Source organism: Rhinichthys klamathensis, unplaced genomic scaffold (genome assembly GCF_029890125.1).
Source record: "Rhinichthys klamathensis goyatoka isolate OS25496 unplaced genomic scaffold, OSU_Roscu_1.1 h1tg000110l_1, whole genome shotgun sequence".
NCBI lineage: Eukaryota > Metazoa > Chordata > Actinopteri > Cypriniformes > Leuciscidae > Rhinichthys > Rhinichthys klamathensis.
In genome coordinates this window covers 2816863-2840729 of record NW_026606648.1, presented here as the reverse complement: position 1 = coordinate 2840729, position 23867 = coordinate 2816863, and the positions used below count along the sequence as shown (strand labels likewise).

The window sequence follows — 23867 nt, the reverse complement described above, 5'->3', positions numbered from 1 at the left end:
TGTGTTCTATTTAGACATACTATCTGCTCTTGTTATTTATTTGTGATGTAATGTTTTTTTTCTCTCTCTCTCTCTTTAAATATGTTATATTATCACAAATAAATTGAATATTGCACTTAAAATGCCATGGTTTACCTAAATAAATTATCGCCTAAAATGACAATTCATATTGTAACTTTCTGTCATTTGCACTAAAAACATCCCCGTCTCATGTTAACGTCTCTAACCCCTCACATAATCATGACGAATCGCACTCGCACATTATCTAAGCTCCCATCCCATAACATGGATTATCAATAAGACATTAATTTAGTGTCCATAAGGAAGTTCAATCCATTGTTTATGGCCTGACGAGCCGCGAGAATACCACTACTCTGAGTGACGTGGTGCGTGTGTTTTAAAATAGTAGTTTTTGACAATCAAGTGCCACCCCAAATAAAAGACTGGCCCAAGCTGGCCCCCCCAGAAATAATGTCCTAGCTACGCCCCTGCAATTGGGCAACATGCACAAGAACCATCTCGGTCCCAGCTTTTGTAGGCACAAAATGTATTCTAAATAAATCTGATTGTTTTTCTGTGGCTATTGATAACACTACAATTTTTCCTTCATTGCAGATTAAGAGACTGGGTGTCATCCTTGATAGCACTCTATCCTTCTAAGCTCATGTTAATAATATCACGCATACTGCATACTTTCACCTATGTAATATTAATTGTCTCCGTCCCTCTGGTCTCTCTTCTAAACTTATTTCTAAACTCCAGTTGTTTCAGAACTCAGCAGCTCATGTTCTTTCTAGAACTTCTTCTATCAAACACACTACAGTTCTTCAGCGATTAGCCTACACTGGCTTCCGGTAAAGTATCATATTGATTTTAAAATTCTGCTTCTTACATTAATTTACATTTACATTTTACATTTCATGTATTTATTAAGGACCGATAAACACAACAGCAGTTGAACCATAGTGCTGTACAAATAAGATAAAACAATGAAAGGAAACAAACAAAAAATAAAAGGAAACCATACAAAATAAAATCAGCAAATTTAACATACAAAGTTTAAAAAGCCAAAGTAAAAAAAATAAGATTTCAATTTAGATTCAAACTCGTTTTCACAGATATGGGGAGATTATTCCATCCTAGGCCCAACTATTGAAAGTGCACGATCACCCCTTGCTTTTAACCGTGATCTAGGCTGAGACAAAGATCGGAAATGTGAAGCGTATCTTATATGGATATAAAAAACACACTAACATTTGTTCTTGTTAACTTTCATTTTATTTCAGCTGAAGAGTTGCTCAACTCCTTTTACGCCTATTTTAGGGTTTTAGGCAACAAAGTTGTAAAACTGGATCTAACTTGTTTCTGGATATAACTGGACATAACTTGCATTTTTTTGCATACTGTATTCCTGTCACATAAGGGTTCAGTCACTTTCACAGAGTTGTGGCAAATGTAGATGGGCTGCCCCTGGGGTGAATGCAGGCTTATGGGCCCAGAACTGACAACGTGCACACTTGACTTATTCCAACCATGTGTTCCATGCACACAATGCAGAAACATTTGAATGAACTGTTACAACCATCCCCACTAAGCAGCCATAACACAACTGTTTTAGCTTGTGTGGGTTTTAAGTTAGCATGACAAACACTTACACCGTGTTACACTCCCCGGTCTCCCCTACGATTAAAGTGGTGCACTAAAGTGCACATACATGAGTAAAGTGGAGGCGGAAACCCTCAATAAATGAATATTCGTTGCTGTTTAGGGGCAGGCAATTAGTTTAACGTTTTAATGGATTGCTAAGGCAGAAATATATTAAGCATGTAATACACAAAACTATACACTAGGGTGTAGTATTGTGCTTTATACACAGAGAACCATCCAATCTAACCTAAAAAAAATATTTATTGATCATATTTGACAGTAATGACACTCATTTTTATCTTTTGTGTGCTGTCAGACTCTTGGTAAATGTAAAATTGCTCAAATAGCTCATGAGTAGCATTCATGAAAAGATGCACATACAAATGAAAGACTTATTTTCAAACATGTTCCAGTTTTTAATAAAACAGTTTTTTTGTTGTTATTTTAACAGTTGTAAGGCATCATGCATGAAAAAGGCATACAAAAGCATATGTACCTCCTTCCTAAAATAAAAGGTTGAATTACATTATTGTGCAGATTAAAAATATAATTCTTTACAAATATATGGAAGAGCTGACAGTCAATCCAAATAAAAGGATCTTTTCATGGCAAACACAACCTGCACTCACAGTATTTCATTGTAAACATGAATTCAGCCAAAGAAAGAAACATTAATTCATGCTTTGACATTAAGAAGATTTATCAGAAAGCATGCAACTGAGTCTTAATATGATTTTCACAATGTCAACATTCATTAAACACAGAGAGAGAGTGATATTTCATAATTCTTTCAATAATAATGGTTAAGAAATATGGCGATATGGCTACTAACAGACGAACAAACAGACAGACAGACGGAATGAAGAGTCATAAAAATCCCGTCCCCGTGTCGTCCTGTAGAGGGTAGTATTGGCTAGTCTCTGTCTCAGACCGCATGGGGAGGGACATTTGGCGTTTGGCACAGGAGAGTGCAGGCGTGCTCGTGTTGTGCTATACCACGTTGAAGACCATTGACAGATACTGCTCGTACGACACCTGGATCCAGCCGTCCTGATCTGTGTCATATCGCCGGAACACGTCAGTTAACCTCTGTTTAAATACAAAAATACCCAATCAGTTTTAGGTGTATATCACTGCATTATGGCAAACTGTCCCAAACCCATTTGACTTTTGTTCTTCTGCTGAACACAAAACAAGAATGTGCTTTTCTATATAATTACAATGAATGGGGACTCAAGTGTTCAAGCTTCAAAAAGGACACAAAAGCACAACATGAACGTTTTATAAAAGTGGTCTATATAAGTCAAGAGCTATGTATTGCAAGTCTTCTGAAGTTAAACAATAGCTTTATGTTAGGATTAGGAACAGACCAAAATGTAGGTTTATTCACTGATAATCTTCTCCTCCCGTAAACTGAACCACAATCAGTGCATTGAACTCAAGAACCAGATCAGACTGATTCATTAATAAATGTGACCAAATATCTGAGTTAGTTTGACCCCAAAACACTTTTTGAGTTAAAGGGGCTATAGATAAAATTTAGAAACCCTTGTTATTAGCGACACTGATGGAAGATGGAAATACTTTTGCAAAGATATAATGTTAACGAACATCCCCAACGGCCGTTCACGCAGCAGAAAGAGCAACGGAAGAGAGGCTCGTGCGTAAACGTCACATCCTTTTGATTTTTCCAACAAAAACAACCCGAGTCCTTCACATAAAAATCAGTCTACAGGCTTTCATAGGCAACCTAGCTGTTCATACATTGGCAATAAAACAAAACAATTAATACATGAAAATTCTTAAGCCCATTTAAGCAAAAAAAAAAAAAAAAAATCCAGTTTGCAGTAGAACCATACTACAACTAATAATAATACATTATCATTAAAGTGCCCCTATTACGCTTTTTTAAATATTACCTTTCATCAGAATGCTGGCTCACCATTGGTCAGCATCACACGTATGTGGTGCTCACGTGAACAGCGTCGGCCAATGGTAAGCCGGCGCTCTGACGTAGAACTCGGAAGAGCTGCACTGTGTTTACAACGTAAACGGCGTAGGAGACTGACACAGACGAGAAAAAAAAAAGTTGAATAAAGCCATTATTTTTGTTTGTTTATGTTGAATACTTTCACAAAGTATTCTCGTCGCTTCATAAAATTAAGGTTGAACCACTGTAGTCACATGGACTATTTTAACGATGTCTTTACTAACTTTCTGGCCTTGAAAGTGGTAATTAAATGGCTGTCTATGGAGGGGTCAGAGAGCTCTCTGATTTAATCAAAAAAGATCGTCATATGTGTTCTGAAGATGAACGAAGGTTCTTACGGGTTTGGAACGACATGAGGGTGAGTATTAATGACAGAATTTTCATTTTTGGGTGAATTAATAGGCTACATTTTTACTGTATAAAACTCGAAATGTGTTTCTAGGTAAAAGTGACTCAAAATGATGAAGAAGCTTACAAATCAGTGCAGACTGGCCAGTCGGTTCATTGAAAAGATCTGATTCTTAAGAAATATGAATTCACGAAACACATATCCATCTATCATGAACTCTTCATTGATAGATGATTCGATGGCAAATGTCAAGAGTGTCTGCAAATAACAAAAATTCTGTTTGTTGCTCACACAAAGCTATCAAATGACAGCTTGCATGAATTACTTTTATGATATGTTTAAGGTTCTTTTGCTATTTTGGAGCTTGACGGTCCAAGTATTTGAAAAAGAATAGGCAGGATATTCTTCAAACATTCTCCTTTTGTGTCCCACAGAAGAAAGAAAACAACATGAGGGTGTTAAAATACTGACCGCATTTTCATTTCTGGATGAAAAATTGCAAATGTTGCATACAACACAGATCATTACCTGTAGTACAATACAGCACTGAATGAAGTCATCAAAAGCCACTTGTCCCTTCTTCTGACGGTCAAATTTCTCTATCAGTGTGTTGTAGAACTGATCTGAAAGGCGATAACCTGTGCAAAAAGAGAAGTGTTCGAAGTTAGTTCAGAATTTTCCACAAGGGTGACATTAATCATTTTTCATCAGTGGTTCCATCAGTTTATTTGTCCTTCCTCTTATTGGTCTTGTGAATCAGTGCCCTTGCCACTAATTCCTACAGGATTTTCTTCTGAACACCTCACTGAATGCATCCATCACCTCCGGCTTTCCATTATTAGCAGTCAATAAGTAAGCATTACGAACTCACCAAAGCCGGTGAGAGCCTGTTTGAGCTCGGTCTTGTCGATAAACCCTGAGTTGTCCCTGTCGTAGGTGCGGAAGATGTTCTGCCAGTCTGTGATGTACTTCCAAACGCCGGCAAACTCGTTGAAGCTGACCCCGCCTTTGTTCTCCCGGTCAAACATAGCTAAAAAAAAGAAAAGAAAGCATTTAGGGAATATTTGGTCACATTTAATCCTCAAATTTGATGATTTATTGCATTACTTTGCTTTTGAGGTAACGTGACTGGTTGATTTTCTGTCAAAACCATTTACTGTGTTTACAAAGTACGGCCACGGGATGCGTTCATAACATTTTGCCCCGAATTTGAAAATATTGAGTACTAAACAAAACTGTCTGAGATGGACGAAACAGATGGAAATGTATCCCTGAAAAATCATAATTGAGCTTTTACGATGCCTGTGTATTAACTTTAAATGAGCTGAGAGTGATCGACTTATTCTGGAGTGAAGGATCATTAAACACAGTCAATTATTATTGACTAACTTTCTCAACAGAAGCTCTGCCGATTTCTGTTTCTTAATACAAAAATCTTCCATTTTCTGAGCTCCTTTCAAGGCGGATGATACATGCTTCCAGTTTAAGCTGAAACAACTAAACCTTTATAAGCTAAATGTGCTAATAGGAAACAATCTAGGTTGTCATGGAGCTCACAAACAAACAGAGGATTATGGGACAAAGAAGAAAAAGACAGAATGACTGTTTCTAAATTCTCTTGGAGACCGGTCTTGCTAGGCTACCTTAAAAGAACAAACTCGGAAGGACACGAGGACACAGAACACATCCTTGTGAGAATGAATATGTTGCTATAACTGACCGTTCAGCACATATTAGGCAGTGGGACAGCAGTATTCAATGCACAATAAATAAAACATAACATCACAGATGTCATAACCTATTAAAATATTGACTTACATTATTGTTATTATTTGATATCTTTTTATTTTACATGAGTATGTATAATTATTATTTAATGTTTACTTGAATATTTAATGCTTTGACAACTTTAGGATTCTTTTAAAGGCTTTCTCCAGGTATTAGAACTTCATTAAAATCATGCCAAACAAACAACACATTGTTAACTTTCGCAAGCCATTTCGTACTTGCAAACTTTCAGCGGGAATCTCTTAAGTGAGAACAGAGAAGTTTAAAGCTTACAGGCTTCCGTACGTCGTCCGCCCGATATGATTTCTGGGAATTTTAACGTTTTGATGCTCTCAAGTCTGCGCTCAATGCATCCTCGATTTCAAGAACACATCTGGGTATTTTCATGCATTATCTGTACTTGCGTTCTGGAGTATTGGAACTGAACTTTGGCGGTTGATGATGACTTATTAAGAGAACACAAGATCACTAAAGACCGCATATCGAGAAACGGCATGTATATGGTTTTGTGAACACAGGACAACGATAATACTCACATATAATTGATCTGACGGTCACAGGGTTGAACGGTGTCCATGTACCTGGAGATGAAACAAAACAAATAGTCAGATTTAATTTAAAACTAAATTATTAAAGCAACAAAAGGAAGCTTGAATCAATATGCCAGTCATTCCTGTAAGCAAAATGTTGATAAATGTTATGTCATGCACTGTTTTTAACATATGTAAGTAGAATAGAAATAGAATATTCAGCTAAATAAATATTTATTTTTCATGTTTGTATCATTAAAAGTAAATATTATGCTTATATTTCATTATATTGAGTAGGTGTTTTGCCAGTGCCCGATTATTTTCTGGAAGGCTCTTAAACCTGTACAATAGACAGACTTTATTTTAATGTGTCCTTGTTTAATTGTTATGACTGCAAAATTTAATACTTAGGAATATAAATTAACAAAATGTACTTACTACATCTAAGTTTAGGGCTTGGCTTTGAAATTGTGTTAGTTACTTCTAATTATACATCACTTACATTTATTACTATGGTAAGTGTAACAAACACATTCAAATAGTATTACCAAACATTTCTGCACATTTTAAAAGGGAATGACATATTAATAAAAGATTATGAATACAAACTCTTTTTCTACCTTACACACAGAGTAATCATAGATGGTAAAACCAGGAACACGTATTCAATAGTGTTCTTTTTAAGATAGCCAGCGGTTACAACACAGCTGTATAGTTTCTATTTTAATCATGGTCCTCTGTTCATTCACGGTCTCCTTTGAGCGTGATTTGTAATGCCAATGGTGAGATCACTAGGGAGTGGCATTTTGGTCATAACATGAATGTAGTAAAAAATACATTTCAGGTATGCTTCAGTAGGCAGCCTTTACTGACCTTGAGGAACACATTTTATAGTCTTGTCTCTGATCCCAGCTCAGTGAACTCTCCATTTCTGCTTTGGCTGAAATAACATCATTTGTTTGAGCGTGCTTATCTTAGGACACCTACAGAACACAGTGGGCGGCGTGCTCCGCGTAACAACACCAGAAGACACAGGAATGAAACGTACAACTGTAAAATAAAGCCATTCTTCTTCGCAATGCTGAGTCATGGCCTCACACACACTGACAGAGCCGCTACGAGAGGGAGGAAGGACTTGCACTAGGTGAACAATCAGGGAATAATCAGGATGCACCTTTAGTTAGTGGGATGGGGACAGATGTGAATAGCCCTGGGACGCAGGAAGAACAGAATGGAAAAAATAACCTTTGTAATGAAAGGCCAAATATATACACTCACCGGCCACTTTATTAGGTACCCCATGCTAGTAACGGGTTGGACCCCCTTTTGCCTTCAGAACTGCCTCAATTCTTCGTGGCATAGATTCAACAAGGTGCTGGAAGCATTCCTCAGGGAGTTTGGTCCATATTGACATGATGGCATCACACAGTTGCCGCAGATTTGTCGGCTGCACATCCATGATGCGAATCTCCCGTTCCACCACATCCCAAAGATGCTCTATTGGGTTGAGATCTGGTGACTGTGGAGGCCATTTTAGTACAGTGAACTCATTGTCATGTTCAAGAAACCAATTTGAAATGATTAGAGCTTTGTGACATGGTGGAAGTAGCCATCAGAGGATGGGTACATGGTGGCCATAAAGGGATGGACATGGTCAGAAACAATGCTCAGGTAGGCCGTGGCATTTAAACGATGCCCAATTGGCACTAAGGGGCCTAAAGTGTGCCAGGAAAACATCCCCCACACCATTACACCACCACCACCAGCCTGCACAGTGGTAACAAGGCATGATGGTTCCATGTTCTCATTCTGTTTACGCCAAATTCTGACTCTAACATCTGAATGTCTCAACAGAAATCGAGACTCATCAGACCAGGCAACATTTTTCCAGTCTTCAACTGTTCAATTTTGGTGAGCTCTTGCAAATTGTAGCCTCTTTTTCCTATTTGTAGTGGAGATGAGTGGTACCCGGTGGAGTCTTCTGCTGTTGTAGCCCATCCGCCTCAAGGTTGTGCGTGTTGTGGCTTCACAAATGCTTTGCTGCATACCTCGGTTGTAACGAGTGGTTATTTCAGTCACTGTTGCCCTTCTATCAGCTCGAACCAGTCTGGCCATTCTCCTCTGACCTCTGGCATCAACAAGGCATTTCCGCCCACAGAACTGCCGCTCACTGGATGTTTTTTCTTTTTCGGACCATTCTCTGTAAACCCTAGAGATGGTTGTGCGTGAAAATCCCAGTAGATCAGCAGTTTCTGAAATACTCAGACCAGCCCTTCTGGCACCAACAATCATGCCACGTTCAAAGTCACTCAAATCAACTTTCTTCCCCATACTGATGCTCGGTTTGAACTGCAGGAGATTGTCTTGACCATGTCTACATGCCAAAATGCACTGAGTTGCCGCCATGTGATTGGCTGCTTAGAAATTAAGTGTTAACGAGCAGTTGGACAGGTGTACCTAATAAAGTGGCCGGTGAGTGTATATATATATATATATATATTTGAGCCACCAAGGTCACCCTGGCCATATTAGGTAGGCTGTTGGAAATAGTGTGAATAGCGTGGTGCCATCTCAGAGGGAGAATGGCTGCTAGTGGCAAGGACTGGAGAGGAGGCGGGTCTGAACTGAGGCACAAAGACGCCCCTATGTGCTGCACACTGGCTCCAGTCACAGCAATGCCCACTCCGGGAGGAATCATGGAAAAACAGTAACATTCACATCACTCCACTAGACAAGCACACAAGCCGTCAGCCGCATACAACAACACTGCATATGCTAACACAAGGACTTCTTTTTAAATCATATTCAAGAGACAAACACAGCTGATAAAACACATTTTATGTTAAGAGACTGGGCTTAGAAATGGATGGTATAATAGCACATATAGGTAAAAAATTAGCTTTTTACTACACCTTTCAGAGGTGAGTGAATTAAGACATTTACTGGATGTACATATTTAGTTTTTTTATAGAACCTTTTCATTATTAAAAAAACATAAAATATATTTATATACATAAAATATATTTTTGTCCTTATGACAATATCATTTTTTCTGTGAAACAAAAGATTTTTTTACAGAAATTATTCATTTTATTCAGCAACTATGCAATTAAATTGACCAAACGCAACAGTAAAGACATTTACATGATTAAAGACTTCAAACTATTTTTTTTAACTTCCTATTAAAAAAATTTATCATGGTTTTCACAAAAATATTAAGCAGCACAACTGTTAATTTATAATAAGAAGAAATGTTTCTTGAGCAACAAATCATCATATTAGAATGATTTCTGAAGGATCATGTGACACTGAACAAATAAATTTAGCTTTGCCATCACAGGAATAAAATAATTTTTAAAATGTGTTAAAATAGAAAATAATAAAGAATAATGTTTTACTAATATTTTACAATATTCCTGTTTTTACTGTCATTTTGATCAAATAAATGCAGCATTGGTGAGCATAAGAGACTTCTTTCACAAGCATTAAACAAAATGTATATTATAAATTTATGATATATAAATAAATACATATTTTTATGTCTGTTTTGTTGACCTACAGTGAGGAATTTTCCTGTCACCACATGGAGTTCTGGGAGGAAAAAACTTCTAATGATAAACTGTCCTCTGAGGTCAAAGTTGTTTGTAACAGATACTTTTCTAATATCTGATTTGAATCTACTGTATCACTTTCATTAGTGAAGGTCAGACTAACATTCTCAAATTTGGATTTAAACCATGTAATGCTGCAGTTTCTTGTCTGCTAGCACAAAAGTTCACATCAAAGTTTGTTACACACTTGTATAGAATTTTGACCTTACATTGTGTTAATTTAATCAGGACTGGTATAGATATGAAAATGTAATATCAAAACAGTTGGTACAAGTCTGATACATCTCTGAATCTGACCACACCACAAGAAAACCTGCAAACAAACTCTGCATTCAGGCTCCAAAAAATATGAGATAAATGAGAACCAGGCAGTCAGTCACTATATGCCTATAAAACAGTTAACCACAGCTAAAAAGTCCTAACAGCAAGTTTGAATTTTTTCATTTCCATTTATGCTTTGTGAGTAAAATGCATTATGCTCTGGTCACAGGAGTGAAATTATAATGCAACACGGCTGGAGTCAGTGACCTGGACGGTTGTGACATAGTAAATCACAGCTGCCCACTGCCACTGCTTCACTTCCCTTACAGCAATGACTTCTGAAATAAATCTACATGAACAGCAGCACTACAGCAAACGCCTAAAGCAGCATTGGAGACATTCAGGAGTGTGTAAATGTGTTGAGCCAGCTAAACGACTGAGCTGAGAGGAAACAACTTTTAATGTAAGATAATCAAATCAATTGAATAACAGTGACAATACAGAAGTGTTAGTTCAACAAAATGATAAAGATAAAGCTATTTCAGAGGAAATTCATTAATATCAAAATATAAAGCTGGAAAATATTCTCTTAAAAATTAAGAAAGGAGGTTTAGGCAGCAATGCCATTTTAGGGAAAAAAAAAATAAGTTTTTAAAGTCCCCCTTTAGTCAATAATTGTATCCTTTAAAACTCACCTTTGATCACCAAAATTACATATTCATTGAAAACACATTTCTTCATGCCTTAAAATAGCTTGATTGTAACACGACACCCTTGCCTCATTTAGTATACGCTGTTATAATTAGCCCCGCCTCCACTCACACCAGCTCAGAGATCCACTCATTGACGATTACACGTTGACCTAATTGGTTACACTAAAAAAAAATGATATGTTGGCTTTACTTAACTTTTTTATGTAAACAGGTTCCACCGGTTCCACATAACTATGTTTCGTTAAACAAACATAATATGTTCATGTAACTTCAACATCATGGAATTTGGTCATTTTAAGCGACCCAATTAAACTCTGAGCTAATGAGTTAATTAAGTGAATAACTGAGTGATGATTGAGCATTATTGAAGACACCTGATGTTAACAAGCAGAATCTCTGAAGGAGAAAACCGGAATGTTTAAGTCACCATTATGGAGATAAGTGTGTGTTTTAGTTGGGCTCTTGACCATTAACTTTAGATTTTGTTTGGTTGGTGTACATGAGTTATAACAGCCGGATGAACAATAAACAAAGGTCATCTGATGGTGTTGGTTGTGTTTTAACATAATCATTATTTCATAATCATTTGACCTGAGTCACTGAACTTATATTAATCCGAATTTCTGAGTTAAGTTAACCTTTCGAATAATAGCAGCATTGTCATTGTAGAGGATACTATTTTTAGACTTTTCAATGAAAATCAAATGATCAAATAAATAAATAAATAAATAAAAAAGAAACTTCCTAAAAAATATTTTGAGAAGGCACACACAGACATCAGGAATCAGCCTGTGAATCTCAACAATGGTGACAATTATAAAGCATGTTGCAGTGCATTCTGGGTGCCACCAATCAATCATTCATGGCTCCCATCATGCATTGCTGCATGAATAAATAATGAGCTTATGATCTGTTTGTCACCATTGCTGAGATTCATATGCTGATTCTTGATGTCTGTGTGTGCCTACTCAACATATTTTTTAAGAAGTTTATTTTTTATTTCTTGATTTGATCATTTGAATTTCATTGAAAAGCCTAAAAGTAGTATGCTCTACAATGACATTAAGGAAAATTTAACTCAGAAATTGGGTTCAATATAAGTTCAGTGATTGAGGTCAAATGATTGTGAAATAATGATTATGTTAATTCACAAACAACACCATCAGATCTCCTTAGTTAATTGTTCATCTGGCTGTTATAACTCATGTACAGCAACCAAACAAAATCTAAAGTTAATAAGTTAATGGTCAAGAGCCCAACTAAAACAAATACTTATCTCCATAATGGTGACTTAAACATTCCGGTTTTCTCCTTCAGAGATTCTGCTTGTTAACATCAGGTGTCTTCAATAATGCTCAATCATCACTCAATTATTCACTTAATTAACTCATTAGCTCAGAGTTTAATTGGGTCGCTTAAAATGACCAAATTCCATGATGTTGAAGTTACATGAACATATTATGTTTGTTTAACGAAGTTATGTGGAACCGGTGGAACCTGTTTACATAAAAAAGTTAAGTAAAGCCAACATATCATTTTTTTGAGTGTACAAGGTCATTTGTGACGTCAGAAACATCAGCAATTTCAAACCGCATTTTTGAGACTGTCTTAGGTTCACTGCAGTTTTAAGGAGAAAATACTCAGCAATGCTGTTGACTTAAGAATTTGCACATGGTTCGTCTTAAAGCATATTAAAAACACCACATAGACAAATAAACAACATTAAAAGCTTGATTTTCACCCCAGGGGGACTTTAAAAGAACCATTTTTTCTTAGCGTAAAGAACACTAAGTAATTTGTTTCCCCTATAAAGACCATTTTGTGCAATGAAACGGTTCCATGGATGTGGAACCTTTATTAAAAATAAAGAACCTTTATTTTTAAGAGTGTATACTGCAGAGTGCAGACATAGACATGTTCAGCATCAAGTGTTGAGGTCAGACCCCTGGTGCGACTGCTGTGTCCCTGAGGTGCTTTCAGAGACTCAGAAAACAGAGTAATGGACTTTAGCAGTGCTGAAAGGCTTGACCTGACCACAGAACCACTAATCTATGAACAAGAACGCAGGAAGGCTCCAGCCATACACTACATAACACGTGGCATGCGATGACCTCTACAAAAGTAGACTATGAATTTCCAATGGCATACTTCTTCATCATTATATCACAGGGTTACTACAACGTTACACAGTTCTGTACTTCATGACGCAGAGTTGCTGAAATGTAAAGAGTGTGACAATGGCCTATGTGCTGTAACACAGCATCATGATCACACTGCAGCAGTGCTGACAGGAACAAGCGCTGGGATCATTGAACCGTTCAGCTTAAACTCACACAGCCAACTCTCAAGAATGATAACAGAGTTTCCTGCTAATTCTGCACCTCGTTGAGACGAGCACTACATCAACCTTGTGGCTCAGAGCAGATAACAGCTTCTGGCAGGAGGGAAAGAACTCTGACCCACTTTGGCAGCAAAGCCATATGCCCATGAAGCAGAATAGGGTAAGGAGATATTTCAGATATAAGGCACAATCCATGAGTAAGGCAAACTTTGGTGTCCTGTAACTTTTTTTAAACATCAGAGCACAAAAAACTATGGAAGTCTTGTTTCCGCCACATAATAAAAAACGTGATTGCGACTTTTTATTAGGGCTGCAACAAACGATTATTTTGATAATCTATTAATCTAATGACTATTGGAACGATTAATCGACTAATCGATTATTCCACTGATTAATCAGTAGGCTTTGATGAATTATTCAGCTTTTGCAATTAGTTAAAATATTGAGTTATACCTACTCTGACTGATAAATAAGACAAGGAAATCAGCCAACTGAATAGATCAATCTCCTTCAGGTTTTCTGTTCGTGGTTTATACTCGGATCCGCACAAGCGCAAATGTTTTTCTTACACTTCACCAAACCCATGATACAAAAGAACCAAAGGAATAGTGTAAAATCCAGTAAACCTTGAGATTATTACTTGTGACATTAGAACAAAATATATGGATATGAGAACATATGTATAAAACTAAATTAAACAACAATCTCTTAAATATTTTTTAATTTCATGAAATATTTATATTTCATTTCATGAACATTTTTTAGTTAACATGGACCTATATTTTCATTGAAAAGGCTTATATCTGCTATTGTAGGCTCATTTTTTAAATGCAAGCAATTAATTTAGACAAGTGGAAACTGGGTGGCTGACATTGTACAGGCGTACCAGAATCGCCTCGAAGTCGTGCATCTTCGGGAGCGGAGCCACACACAAAATTAGAAAAAATAACAAGGCTTCAGAAGTCGCCAACAGGGCAACTGCTACAATGACTGGTACTGTGTTTTTATGAGACTGGGCATCGAAACAAATTGCACAATTTGATTTCTATTAATAAGTTTGCGATTTGATTCAGATATAGATTAAATTAGATAAATTTGTATATATATATATTATATATATATATATATATTAGTGCTGGGCAAGTTAACGCGTTATTATCGCGTTAACGCATTTATTAATTAATGCCGACAATTTTTTTATCGCGCGTTAACGCAGAGGTTTTTTTTATTATTATTTTGAAAGTCCGTTGCTCACTGCCTCTGAATACACATAGGCCTACAGTCAAACCATGGATCACAGGAGGGGTGGGATGTTGGTCAGCCAGCAAATAACCCACCCAAACAAGCAGTGGAGAGGCTTTGGCAGGTTCTCTCAGGTGAACAGAAAGGGAGACAGCGCTCCGCGAGTGAATGACAGGCGCTCTATGGATAGTAACCATGGCACCGGCTTCTGTGCGCTACGCAGCTGTAGCCTTTTTAACTTAAATTAAAATTATACATAACTTTACCTGATAGGCCTGCGTTTAGTTTAGCGGGGATGCTCTGCCATGTGAATTCCCTCCTGTTGATGTCCTGATAACTATTTAGATTCTGGAAACTCACAAACAGCGAGCCGAGGATCAGTCTCTCTTCCAATGATTTGTGCTGCGCGTCGTGTACAAAAAAGTTAGACAATTCAACTTCGGCAACGCGCGGGCGCGTGCGTGAGGCGAGCATGACCGCAACAGTTTCACAGGAACGCACCCGCTTGTCGCTGCACCTGTGCTCGACCACTTCACCTCACTCTGTTTAATGTAATCTTACGTGGGAAACCATGGCATGCCATGACCAAACCTAAGCTGCTATCAGAGAAGTAACGTTGGTCGACTTATATCTGTAGTAGTGATCATGACCCTTTGACTACATAGACTGTTTCTGCTGCTCCCTGATACAAGATACCTGTTCAGAAAAAAAAAACAAGAAAACTGGACTCTTTTAACAAGCTAGATAAAAGGTAATGCCCTGGCAGTGGCAAATAGCTTTGTTTAAATATTTGATTTGATTACATTAATGTTTAAGTTGAGATTTACAAGAAATATTTTATTGATACTGTGTAAAGGGAATACTGCTGGTATAAAAGCACCTTATTTGTTTAAAGTTTTTGCAAACCACATGTTATTGCCCTTTTGTAGCAGTACATTTAAATCAAAAGTGCGCAATACACTACTAGAATTCATTATTCAATTTTGCGCGTAACAATGCGATTAATCGCAAGAAAATCATGCGATTAATCGCGATTAAATTTTTTAATCGTTGCCCAGCACTAATATATATATATATATATATATATATATATATATATATATATATATATATATATATTAGGTACAGTACATGTTAATTTTTCTCAAGTAAAAATAATTTCTCAACTAATGCTGTAAACTGTACAGGTAACCCAGTCAGCTGGTGCATTAATATAATATTGAAGGTTAAAATTAACTAATTCGTAATTGCATAATATGCTATGTAAAGTATTTATAATAACATGTATTATATTGCACTTTCACAAAAAAAAAAACAGTTTTTAGCTAACTATCGAATTTATGGTCTATCAAATTTCTTTCTTCTGCTGAACACAAAAGAAGATATTTTGAAGAATGTTGGTAACCAAACAGTTGATGGCCAACATTGACTTCCATAGTATGGGTAAAAAAATACTATGGAAGTCAATGGGGCCCATCAAGTGTCTGGTTACCGACATTCTTCAAAATATATTATTTTTTGTTCAGCAGAAGAAAGAAACTCATACAGGTTTAGAACAACTTGAGGGTGAGTAAATAATGACAGAATTTCCATTTGTGGGCGAATTCTCCCTTTAAAGGGATAGTTCACCCCAAAATGAAAATTCTGTCAGTATTACTAACCCTCATGTTGTTCCAACCCCGTAAGACTTTCGTTCATCTTCGGAACACAAATTAAGATATTTTTGATTAAATCTGAGAGCTGGATCACTCCTTCATAGACTTCTAATTGAAACTTGCCGGCCCAAAAGTTATTAAAGACATCGTTAAAATAGTCCAAGTGACTACAGTGGCTCAATCTTAAGTTTATCAAGCGACGAGAATACTTTTTGTGCGCAAAAAAACAAACAAAAATAACGACTTTATTCAACTATTCATTTCCTTCTCTGTGGGCCTCGAGATTTCACGTAGTGAAACTGCGCAGCGCTTCTGTGTTGTACGTCACACGCATCGCACACATGACCAGCGTCGGCCAATCGTGAGCCTGCGTGTGACGTACAACACAGAAGCGCTGCGCAGTTTCACTACGTGAAATCTCACGGCCCACAGAGAAGGAAATGAATAGTTGAATAAAGTCGTTATTTTTGTTTGTTTTTTGCACACAAAAGGTATTCTCGTCGCTTGATAAACTTAAGACTGAGCCACTGTAGTCACTTGGACTATTTTAACGATGTCTTTAATAACTTTTGGGCCGGCAAGTTTCGATCCCTTAGAAGCCTAATATGGAGGAGTGATCCAGCTCTCAGATTTAATAAACAATATCTTAATTTGTGTTCCGAAGATGAACGAAAGTCTTACGGGGTTGGAACAACATGAGGGTGAGTAATTACTGACAGAATTTTCATTTTGGGGTGAACTATACCTTTAAATCTTCAACCCTTTTATGCAAGTTATTATAGAGAAGAAGAAGAAAATCAACAAATATTATTCTTTGATTTCTGGGAAATCTAAAAGCTTATCAATAACAACAAACACATAGTATTTAGTTTGACCTTCTGAGGTCAATCAATATTTTGTGAACACATCCGTTCACTGGTCATTTGTTGAGAAAAGGACCCATTGTGTACCCCATTCATAGAAAGTGCACTGAAATCACCCAGAATCTCCAAAAGTTGCCCATAATGGTTAGTGCATGAACAAGAACTTCATTTAGCAACTGTGGACATCTTCATTTAGCAACAATACTGTAAAAATACTTTAAAGTACTTTAAAGATCACTGATATAAACAACAAATGAAAGACCCATTTGTATTGCAACAAAAATTAAAGAATATTTCCATATGGAAATATCAGCGTGGCACATGAAAATTTTGCAAAATCATACTGCCAAAAATAATAGTATTGACAAAACAATCAGATGACTGTTGTCATAAAACATATACTGTGTACAAGAAACACGTTTATCCGATGTAAAGGAAACTTGGTTCCTTTTATTAACAGTCTGATATTCTCTTAAATAAAAGATAGTGAATGGAAAACTCACACCATATTTATACTTGAGATTTTTCTTTTAATCTTTCGACTAAAAAGTAAGAAAAAAGGAAAAAAATGGGAAAAAATAAACATACCATTTGATAATGCCTGCTGAAGCTCTGTGTCTGATATTGCCCCGCTCCTGTCTTTATCTACCCTGGAGGAAACAGAAACATTTTTGATCATTGGCTAGCCAAAATAACGTGATTCATGTTAAAAACTTATTTTATAGTGAATGGCTTGAAATACAATGAGTTCTAGAACAATAAATGGGACAAGTAGGAAACAACTCAGGATGTGGGCCTGCTCAAATGAAACTGAAAGTAAAAGCTTACGTGGAGAACGATTCAGAGTGAAAATCATTGTATTTCCAATCATTTACATCTAAAAACATTTTCATTTCCTTTGAGTTTACACATGGGACGTTTTAGAAAAGTGTGTCTTGGGAAGCCAGTTGATTTGATCTTTCATTTGCTCACATATACATTCATTCGTTCATTGATGTCGTGAAGGCGCAGCCACATGCTGATCTTGTTATGATTCATTTCAGTCAAGGCATGTCAGCAATGACTTTAAAGGAGGGAAAGTCTGTCTCACGCAGAGCGCTTCGACTATTTCTGCTGTTGGGAGTGTTCCATTACACATATGCCATAAATCGTAAAAAGGACACGTTTCCATTACAAGCCTTCTGAGCTGAATTTAAGGGAATGGTGTTCCATCTATGTGGAAATTACATGTATTATTTGGTCTGTTTTGTAATATAGAGATTACAGAAGAAAAGGATTGGGCTTCACAAAATCTTGTGCTACACTATTATGAAATATACACCATAGGCTTAGCACACCAACAAAACCCCAGTGTTTTAGGCAGCGGAGGAAAAAAAACATAGAAAAACAGAAGAGACGGACTAGAGAGAGGCCTCCTCGATAATTCGGACAGCTAAAACCTTGAAAGAGAGTTCAGTCTGGGCCATAACCACAGTAAACCGTGAAAGGAATGTCTTGTTGGCTTGTTTATCCAACAAGACCCTGCCCAACCTGGCAATATTTGAACTCGTGACTCGAATTCACACAAGGAATTCAAAAACAACCGTCAACTTCAGTCACTCTTTATACACTGTAAAAAGTGCTACACCCACAAAGTAGGTTTTATATATTTTAAATATTTGTAATCTAGTTTATTTTATTGGTTTTATACAAAAAAAGTATCAAAATACTTCCTCTTTACTTAAAATATATCAGTTTTTATATAACAATATATTTTAAATAAAACCCATGCAATTTATTTGGGTAGTTATTTGTATGTGGTTGTTGTGTACAATAAATGTTATAAAAGTGAGTTGACAATGCACAATTTATTTGAGCAGCTGTCGATGTGACAGGTGTGTTCATCCAACGTAAATATTTTAAATTTTATAAGTTGGCATTATCCCTTTTTCACTGGCGGGGACTCCAGGCAGATGCAATATCTTCCTCGGCACTTCAACTGTTTGGTCGCTGCAGCGGATCTGAATTTCAGGGTCTGATTAACACGGTAAGTTGAGCAAATTTAGCCGAATGACTGGTGATGTAAACTAAAGTCACGCAAAATCGCTTACTCCACTAGGGAGCTGAGGTTAGGTTTGCAAATTGTATAGCTAGCTATCCTGCACAAGCTAAGATGGCTGCACAGTGTGGTCGATCGGCAGACAACAGCAGTGTTTAAAAACACATACAAGTTACGTATGTAATAATTAGTTGCACAAATGCCTCAGTTATATTTTTAGATTGCACAGATTCAATTTCGGGATCATATGCGATCGAAACGGTCACAATTTCTCGAGCCTTCAGGCAATAGTTGTGCGGGCAAATAAGGGAAAGTAAGATGTGGTGTTTTATGGACAACACTTTGTTTTGTGTGTTGTGTGTCTTTGACAGGACTCAGAGATTATGTTATTATACTTTTGCATTACTAAAGCAGATGCACAGATTAGACTGTAGAGATGTATGTTTAGTAGTCTGTCTGATTTTAGAGATTTGATCCACGTTATTTTAATGCTGCATAGTCAATTAATGACAGATTTTTGGTCTAGATTTTTAAACTATTTCTAACCTATTACTTAAAGAAGTTACATATACAACTGATTTTTTAACCTTATTTCTAACATCTAACATTTTCCTGGTCTTTAGATACCCAAGCACTTTTGTTACCTGGGGTCTTCGAACTTCAAATCCAGGTAAGACAAACTGATTTGTCAGATTATACGTGTTCTGTAAGTCCAATAGACGTTCAGGGAACCTCCATACAAGCTTAAAAACTAGTTCAGATGTGGACATATTTTATGTAATTTAATGTCTCATTTAGACAATTTAAACAGTTTCTGGACCAAATAAACACTTTCAGGATGCATTAAATTAAAACTCATGTTTATTTCAACGTAATTTCTAATCGCAAAGCAACTCACAGACAGTGTGTGTTTGTCCAAAAATCATGAAATCATTACTGTCTACTTAGGGCAGGCAGCTTAAGGTCCCTGGTTCGAATCTGATTTCTCTCACGATCCAAATATGTATAAATTACAGATGCCAAGCTGTCTAAAGGTGTCAGTGCATGTTTGTCCAAAAATCATGAAAAGAAACTTCACTGTCTGTGAATTGCTTTGCAATTACACATGGAAATTACATTGAAATAAATGTGAGTTTTAATTTAATATATCCTGAGAGTGTTTATTTGGTCTAAAATAAGTATAAATTGTCCAAATGAGACCTTAAATGATGTTGAGAATTGTCCACATCTGAACTAGTTTTCAACCTTGAATGGAGCTTCCGTGAACGTTCATTACAGAACACCTCAAAAAAAGTCGTAAAAACTTTCATTCTGGCTCCTCTGTGGACGTCTTTTCAATGTACGTCTTTGTGACAAAGACGTTGAAAAGATGTCTTTTGGACATAATTTTGCTTTGTGGGTTTATTAATATTGTGATGATATGGGGTGATTACGTTTGCTCTCGAAAGATATTTAAACTCTGTAGCTTAATTAACAGTAATGTGATGACCAATCAGGTACAGGCAAGGACAATTGCATTTGTTTTATTGTAATGCATCCTTTGAACCAGAAAAATACAACACTCATGCTAGAATAGATCATGATATTTTAGTACCCACACTCTATGGCATTGTCATGGTAGACTTCACTCTGGTCACAGTATCCATCTTGTATCCACCACCTTTAGCAACAAAAGTACAATTTGGACTTTGTGTCTTATCTCTTCTACCTGTCTGCTATATTCATCTCATTTCCTATTTGTCTGACCAAACTCTTGTTTCTTTTTTGTCTCCACCAATAGAGTCGGGCTGAAACAGAGGTGCACGCTGAGCTTGGGAGTTGCCTACTGAAAATGTACATGTGCCATCACCCCGACACGATTGGGATTATCATATAAGGACAGCCCGTGGTCAGAGGTGTGCCAAACCTGTTGAAAGCATGCTGCCTCCTGTTTGAAATTAACCTGTTTGCCTCTCGACCTCAAGTTTCCCTCAAAACTGGTGTATACTTGAGATATATCAGAGGCTTTTTGTAGGATTGGACCCTGTGCGTCCTAAACCATCATCATGTCATTTTTGACATTGCAGTTCCAGTGTGATACAATGTGATGTTATGGCTCACATTTACCTTGATCCAAACATTTCAGATTGGGCAGTTTGGATATTTCACTGTACTGTTCAGAACAGGTTGAAAATACACTTCTACAGTGTTTGTTTTATATTAGAGTGTACATGTGCGGCCACATTTATTTGCTGTTTTGTAGTCACTGTTAAAAGTGACACTGCTTGACATTGAATAAATTGAATATTGTCTTCAATCTATCTTCTCATCTTTTTCTTCTTCAATTGAATTTGTAATTGTTATTGACAATTAAAAAAATTATATTAAAATGTTTATTCACATATGATTAAGTTAATTTTACTAAGAAAATAAAGTTCATAAAACCTAATTAAAATGAGTACAGGTTACTTGTAGCAACCCATAAATAAGTTACCTGTACCAAGAAAAGTAGGTTTATCTAACTGAGTAATACTAGTACTATTAGTTAACTCAACTTGATTTTGTTGCGTTTGTATAAAGTAATGTTAAAGTGTTCAATATACTTAAAAAAGGCTGCAAGTTGAATCAACACAAAACATCCAATGCAGCCACTTGCCTCACTTTTTATAAGTTAGATCTAGGTATTACTTTTTACAGTGTACCAGTCAATTCTGATAAGAAGTGGTTTGAGAATCCCTGGATTTCATTTACTAACTGGACTGACTAAGTGAGAACTTCCATTCAAGGAAAGTATGAACAGGAACATCTGGATCATTACTTGCTTTTACCTAAATGGAAAGTGGAAAAAACTCGAACTACGTCTACAGCTAAGTGAGTGAGGGGATTTGGTTTTCCCAGAGTTTCAGTAGGCTTTCCAACTGAACTTTTTCCACTCACTTCCCAATAACATCACAGCAGCCATCATCAAGTCCAGGGGTTTTTCAACTGGGGTCCAGGGACCCCCAGGGAGCAACAAAAGGAAAATCGGGTTTAGAGTCGTTGTAAAAATAAATAAATAATAAATAAATATGATTAAACTAAATTAATTAATTAAAATAAAAATGTGATTAACATTTTTATTCTAATAAATAAATAAATGCATCTAACATTATACTCTAAAAAAAAAATCCTGGGTTGTTTCAACCCATGTGTGGGTCAAATATGGACAAACCCAACCGTTGGGTTAAAAATGTAATTAAAAGATGTAAACCAAAGGTTGGGTTTCTCAATATTTGACCCAAACGTTGGTTGAAACGACCCAGCATTTTTTATATATATTTTTTACATAATAGCAATTAAATATTTCCCAAATAACATTTTACACATATTTAATATAGTTTGGGCATTTATGTATAGCTGTCTTTTACATATTTTCCTTCACACGAGGATGATAATAATTGGAGGTGTGTGGCTTCTCAAAGATTGAAAACCCGTGCAACCACATACACAACCAGGTCATATACACCTAGCAATCATAATCCAACCATAATATGACACAATTCACCTTGCAGTTCAATATAGTCAATGGAAACTCAGATGACTCATATGTAAGAAACACTGGTGACTCACAACACCTTTAGACATTCCCGAGTCATATGACCAAGGAACAATCAGTTTGTTTTTATGTGATATTATATTAGTTCAAATATGAATGTTGCTAGGTTACGTTGACTGACTTAAATCTGTTTCAGTGTTTTGGCGGCAGGGAAATGTTCTAAAGGAGCGTTTATGCGTTCTTTTCTTGAGTTCAAAACGAAAGTTGAAGTAGGCTACATTTAATTTGACAAGGTATCTCAAAATCGCAACGGTTGACAACAATACAGACTCGAAGGCCAGATACGTCCGTGTGTACATAAATCACTGATCTATATAAATTACGTATAGCGATTAGTGACATTAACAATATAAAATAGCGCAACTGGAACGAAAGAAGAACGCGTCCCGTGTGAACGGCCCTTAAGGCTCAATCCTCTGCAGTATTGCATAATTCATTACCTAGTATAGAGACGAGCAACTTTGTTAAACAAAAACAACTCAAACTCCACTCACTTATATGCGTGTGTGTATTTGTGTAAAATCACACACACACACACGTACACGCGCGCGCACACATACACACACACACACATATATATAACGTTATATATAGGCTATATATATATTCACACACACAGACACACATGCGATTTTATGGTATTCAAAACTGCTAAAAGCTACGCAAAAAGGCGTATTCGATTATTCTCGGTGGCAATAGGAACTGTAACTGTGTTGAATGGTTTGATAATGAAAGTCAGACGAAAAGAGTCTGCTATCCGCTGAAAAGCAATCGAAATGCGGCGGAGCTAACTACAAAAAAATTACAGATATTTGCTTTTGCGAGCTATACAACCCTCTACTAGTTGCCTATTGCATTTCGTGTCTTCTTGTACGTGACTTGCAAGAACATGCTCTTTCCTGCTGCGCTTGTCAAATCGACAGGCGTTCAAATGCGGAATCGCTGCTCGTGTTTTCACTCACCTCTGAAATATATTCCATAAAAAGCTCTGATCCGGCGGCGCGTTGTTATATTGAGGTGGTCTATACTGGTTCTGGTAGGCCATGTCCACGGCTTGCCCCGCTAGACGATCAAATGTGCTCTATGAGCAGCTAGATTCAACTTGCTTAAATCGGACTCTAAAGAATTCTTCACGCAGAGGCGTGGCGTGAAAGTGCCCACTTCCCATTAAAAATTAGCTGACGTCACACGGGACAGCCCCCTTCGAATTCTGCCGGGGCTTTCTGCTGTTTTGATTGGATTGTCACATGTCAGCGCGGAGTGTT

General features: G+C 36.7%; 1 protein-coding gene across 1 annotated transcript; it reads right to left on the bottom strand.

Moving 5' to 3' along the window:
- Positions 1 to 2039: 2039 nt before the first annotated feature.
- Positions 2040 to 23751, bottom strand: pdcd6 (programmed cell death 6). Its single transcript, XM_056254164.1, has 6 exons — positions 23565 to 23751; positions 17579 to 17640; positions 6311 to 6355; positions 4858 to 5016; positions 4515 to 4624; positions 2040 to 2736 (listed from the first exon to the last, which is right to left on the bottom strand). Exons 1-6 carry the CDS (start codon positions 23645 to 23647, stop codon positions 2638 to 2640), a joined length of 558 nt encoding a protein of 185 aa, XP_056110139.1. The 5' UTR covers positions 23648 to 23751; the 3' UTR covers positions 2040 to 2637.
- Between the last annotated feature and the right edge of the window lie 116 nt (positions 23752 to 23867).

Bases quoted from the DNA above. Each gene is read 5' to 3' on its own strand.
- pdcd6 (XM_056254164.1), bottom strand. From the start codon at position 23,647: ATGGCCTACCAGAACCAGTATAGACCACCTCAATATAACAACGCGCCG. The intron at 5,017-6,310 runs GTGAGTATTATC...TCTTTTTTTTAG, and splicing joins GACCGTCAGATCAATTATAT to CTATGTTTGACCGGGAGAAC. The intron at 2,737-4,514 runs GTAATGATCTGT...GTATTTAAACAG, and splicing joins AGTGCTGTATTGTACTACAG to AGGTTAACTGACGTGTTCCG.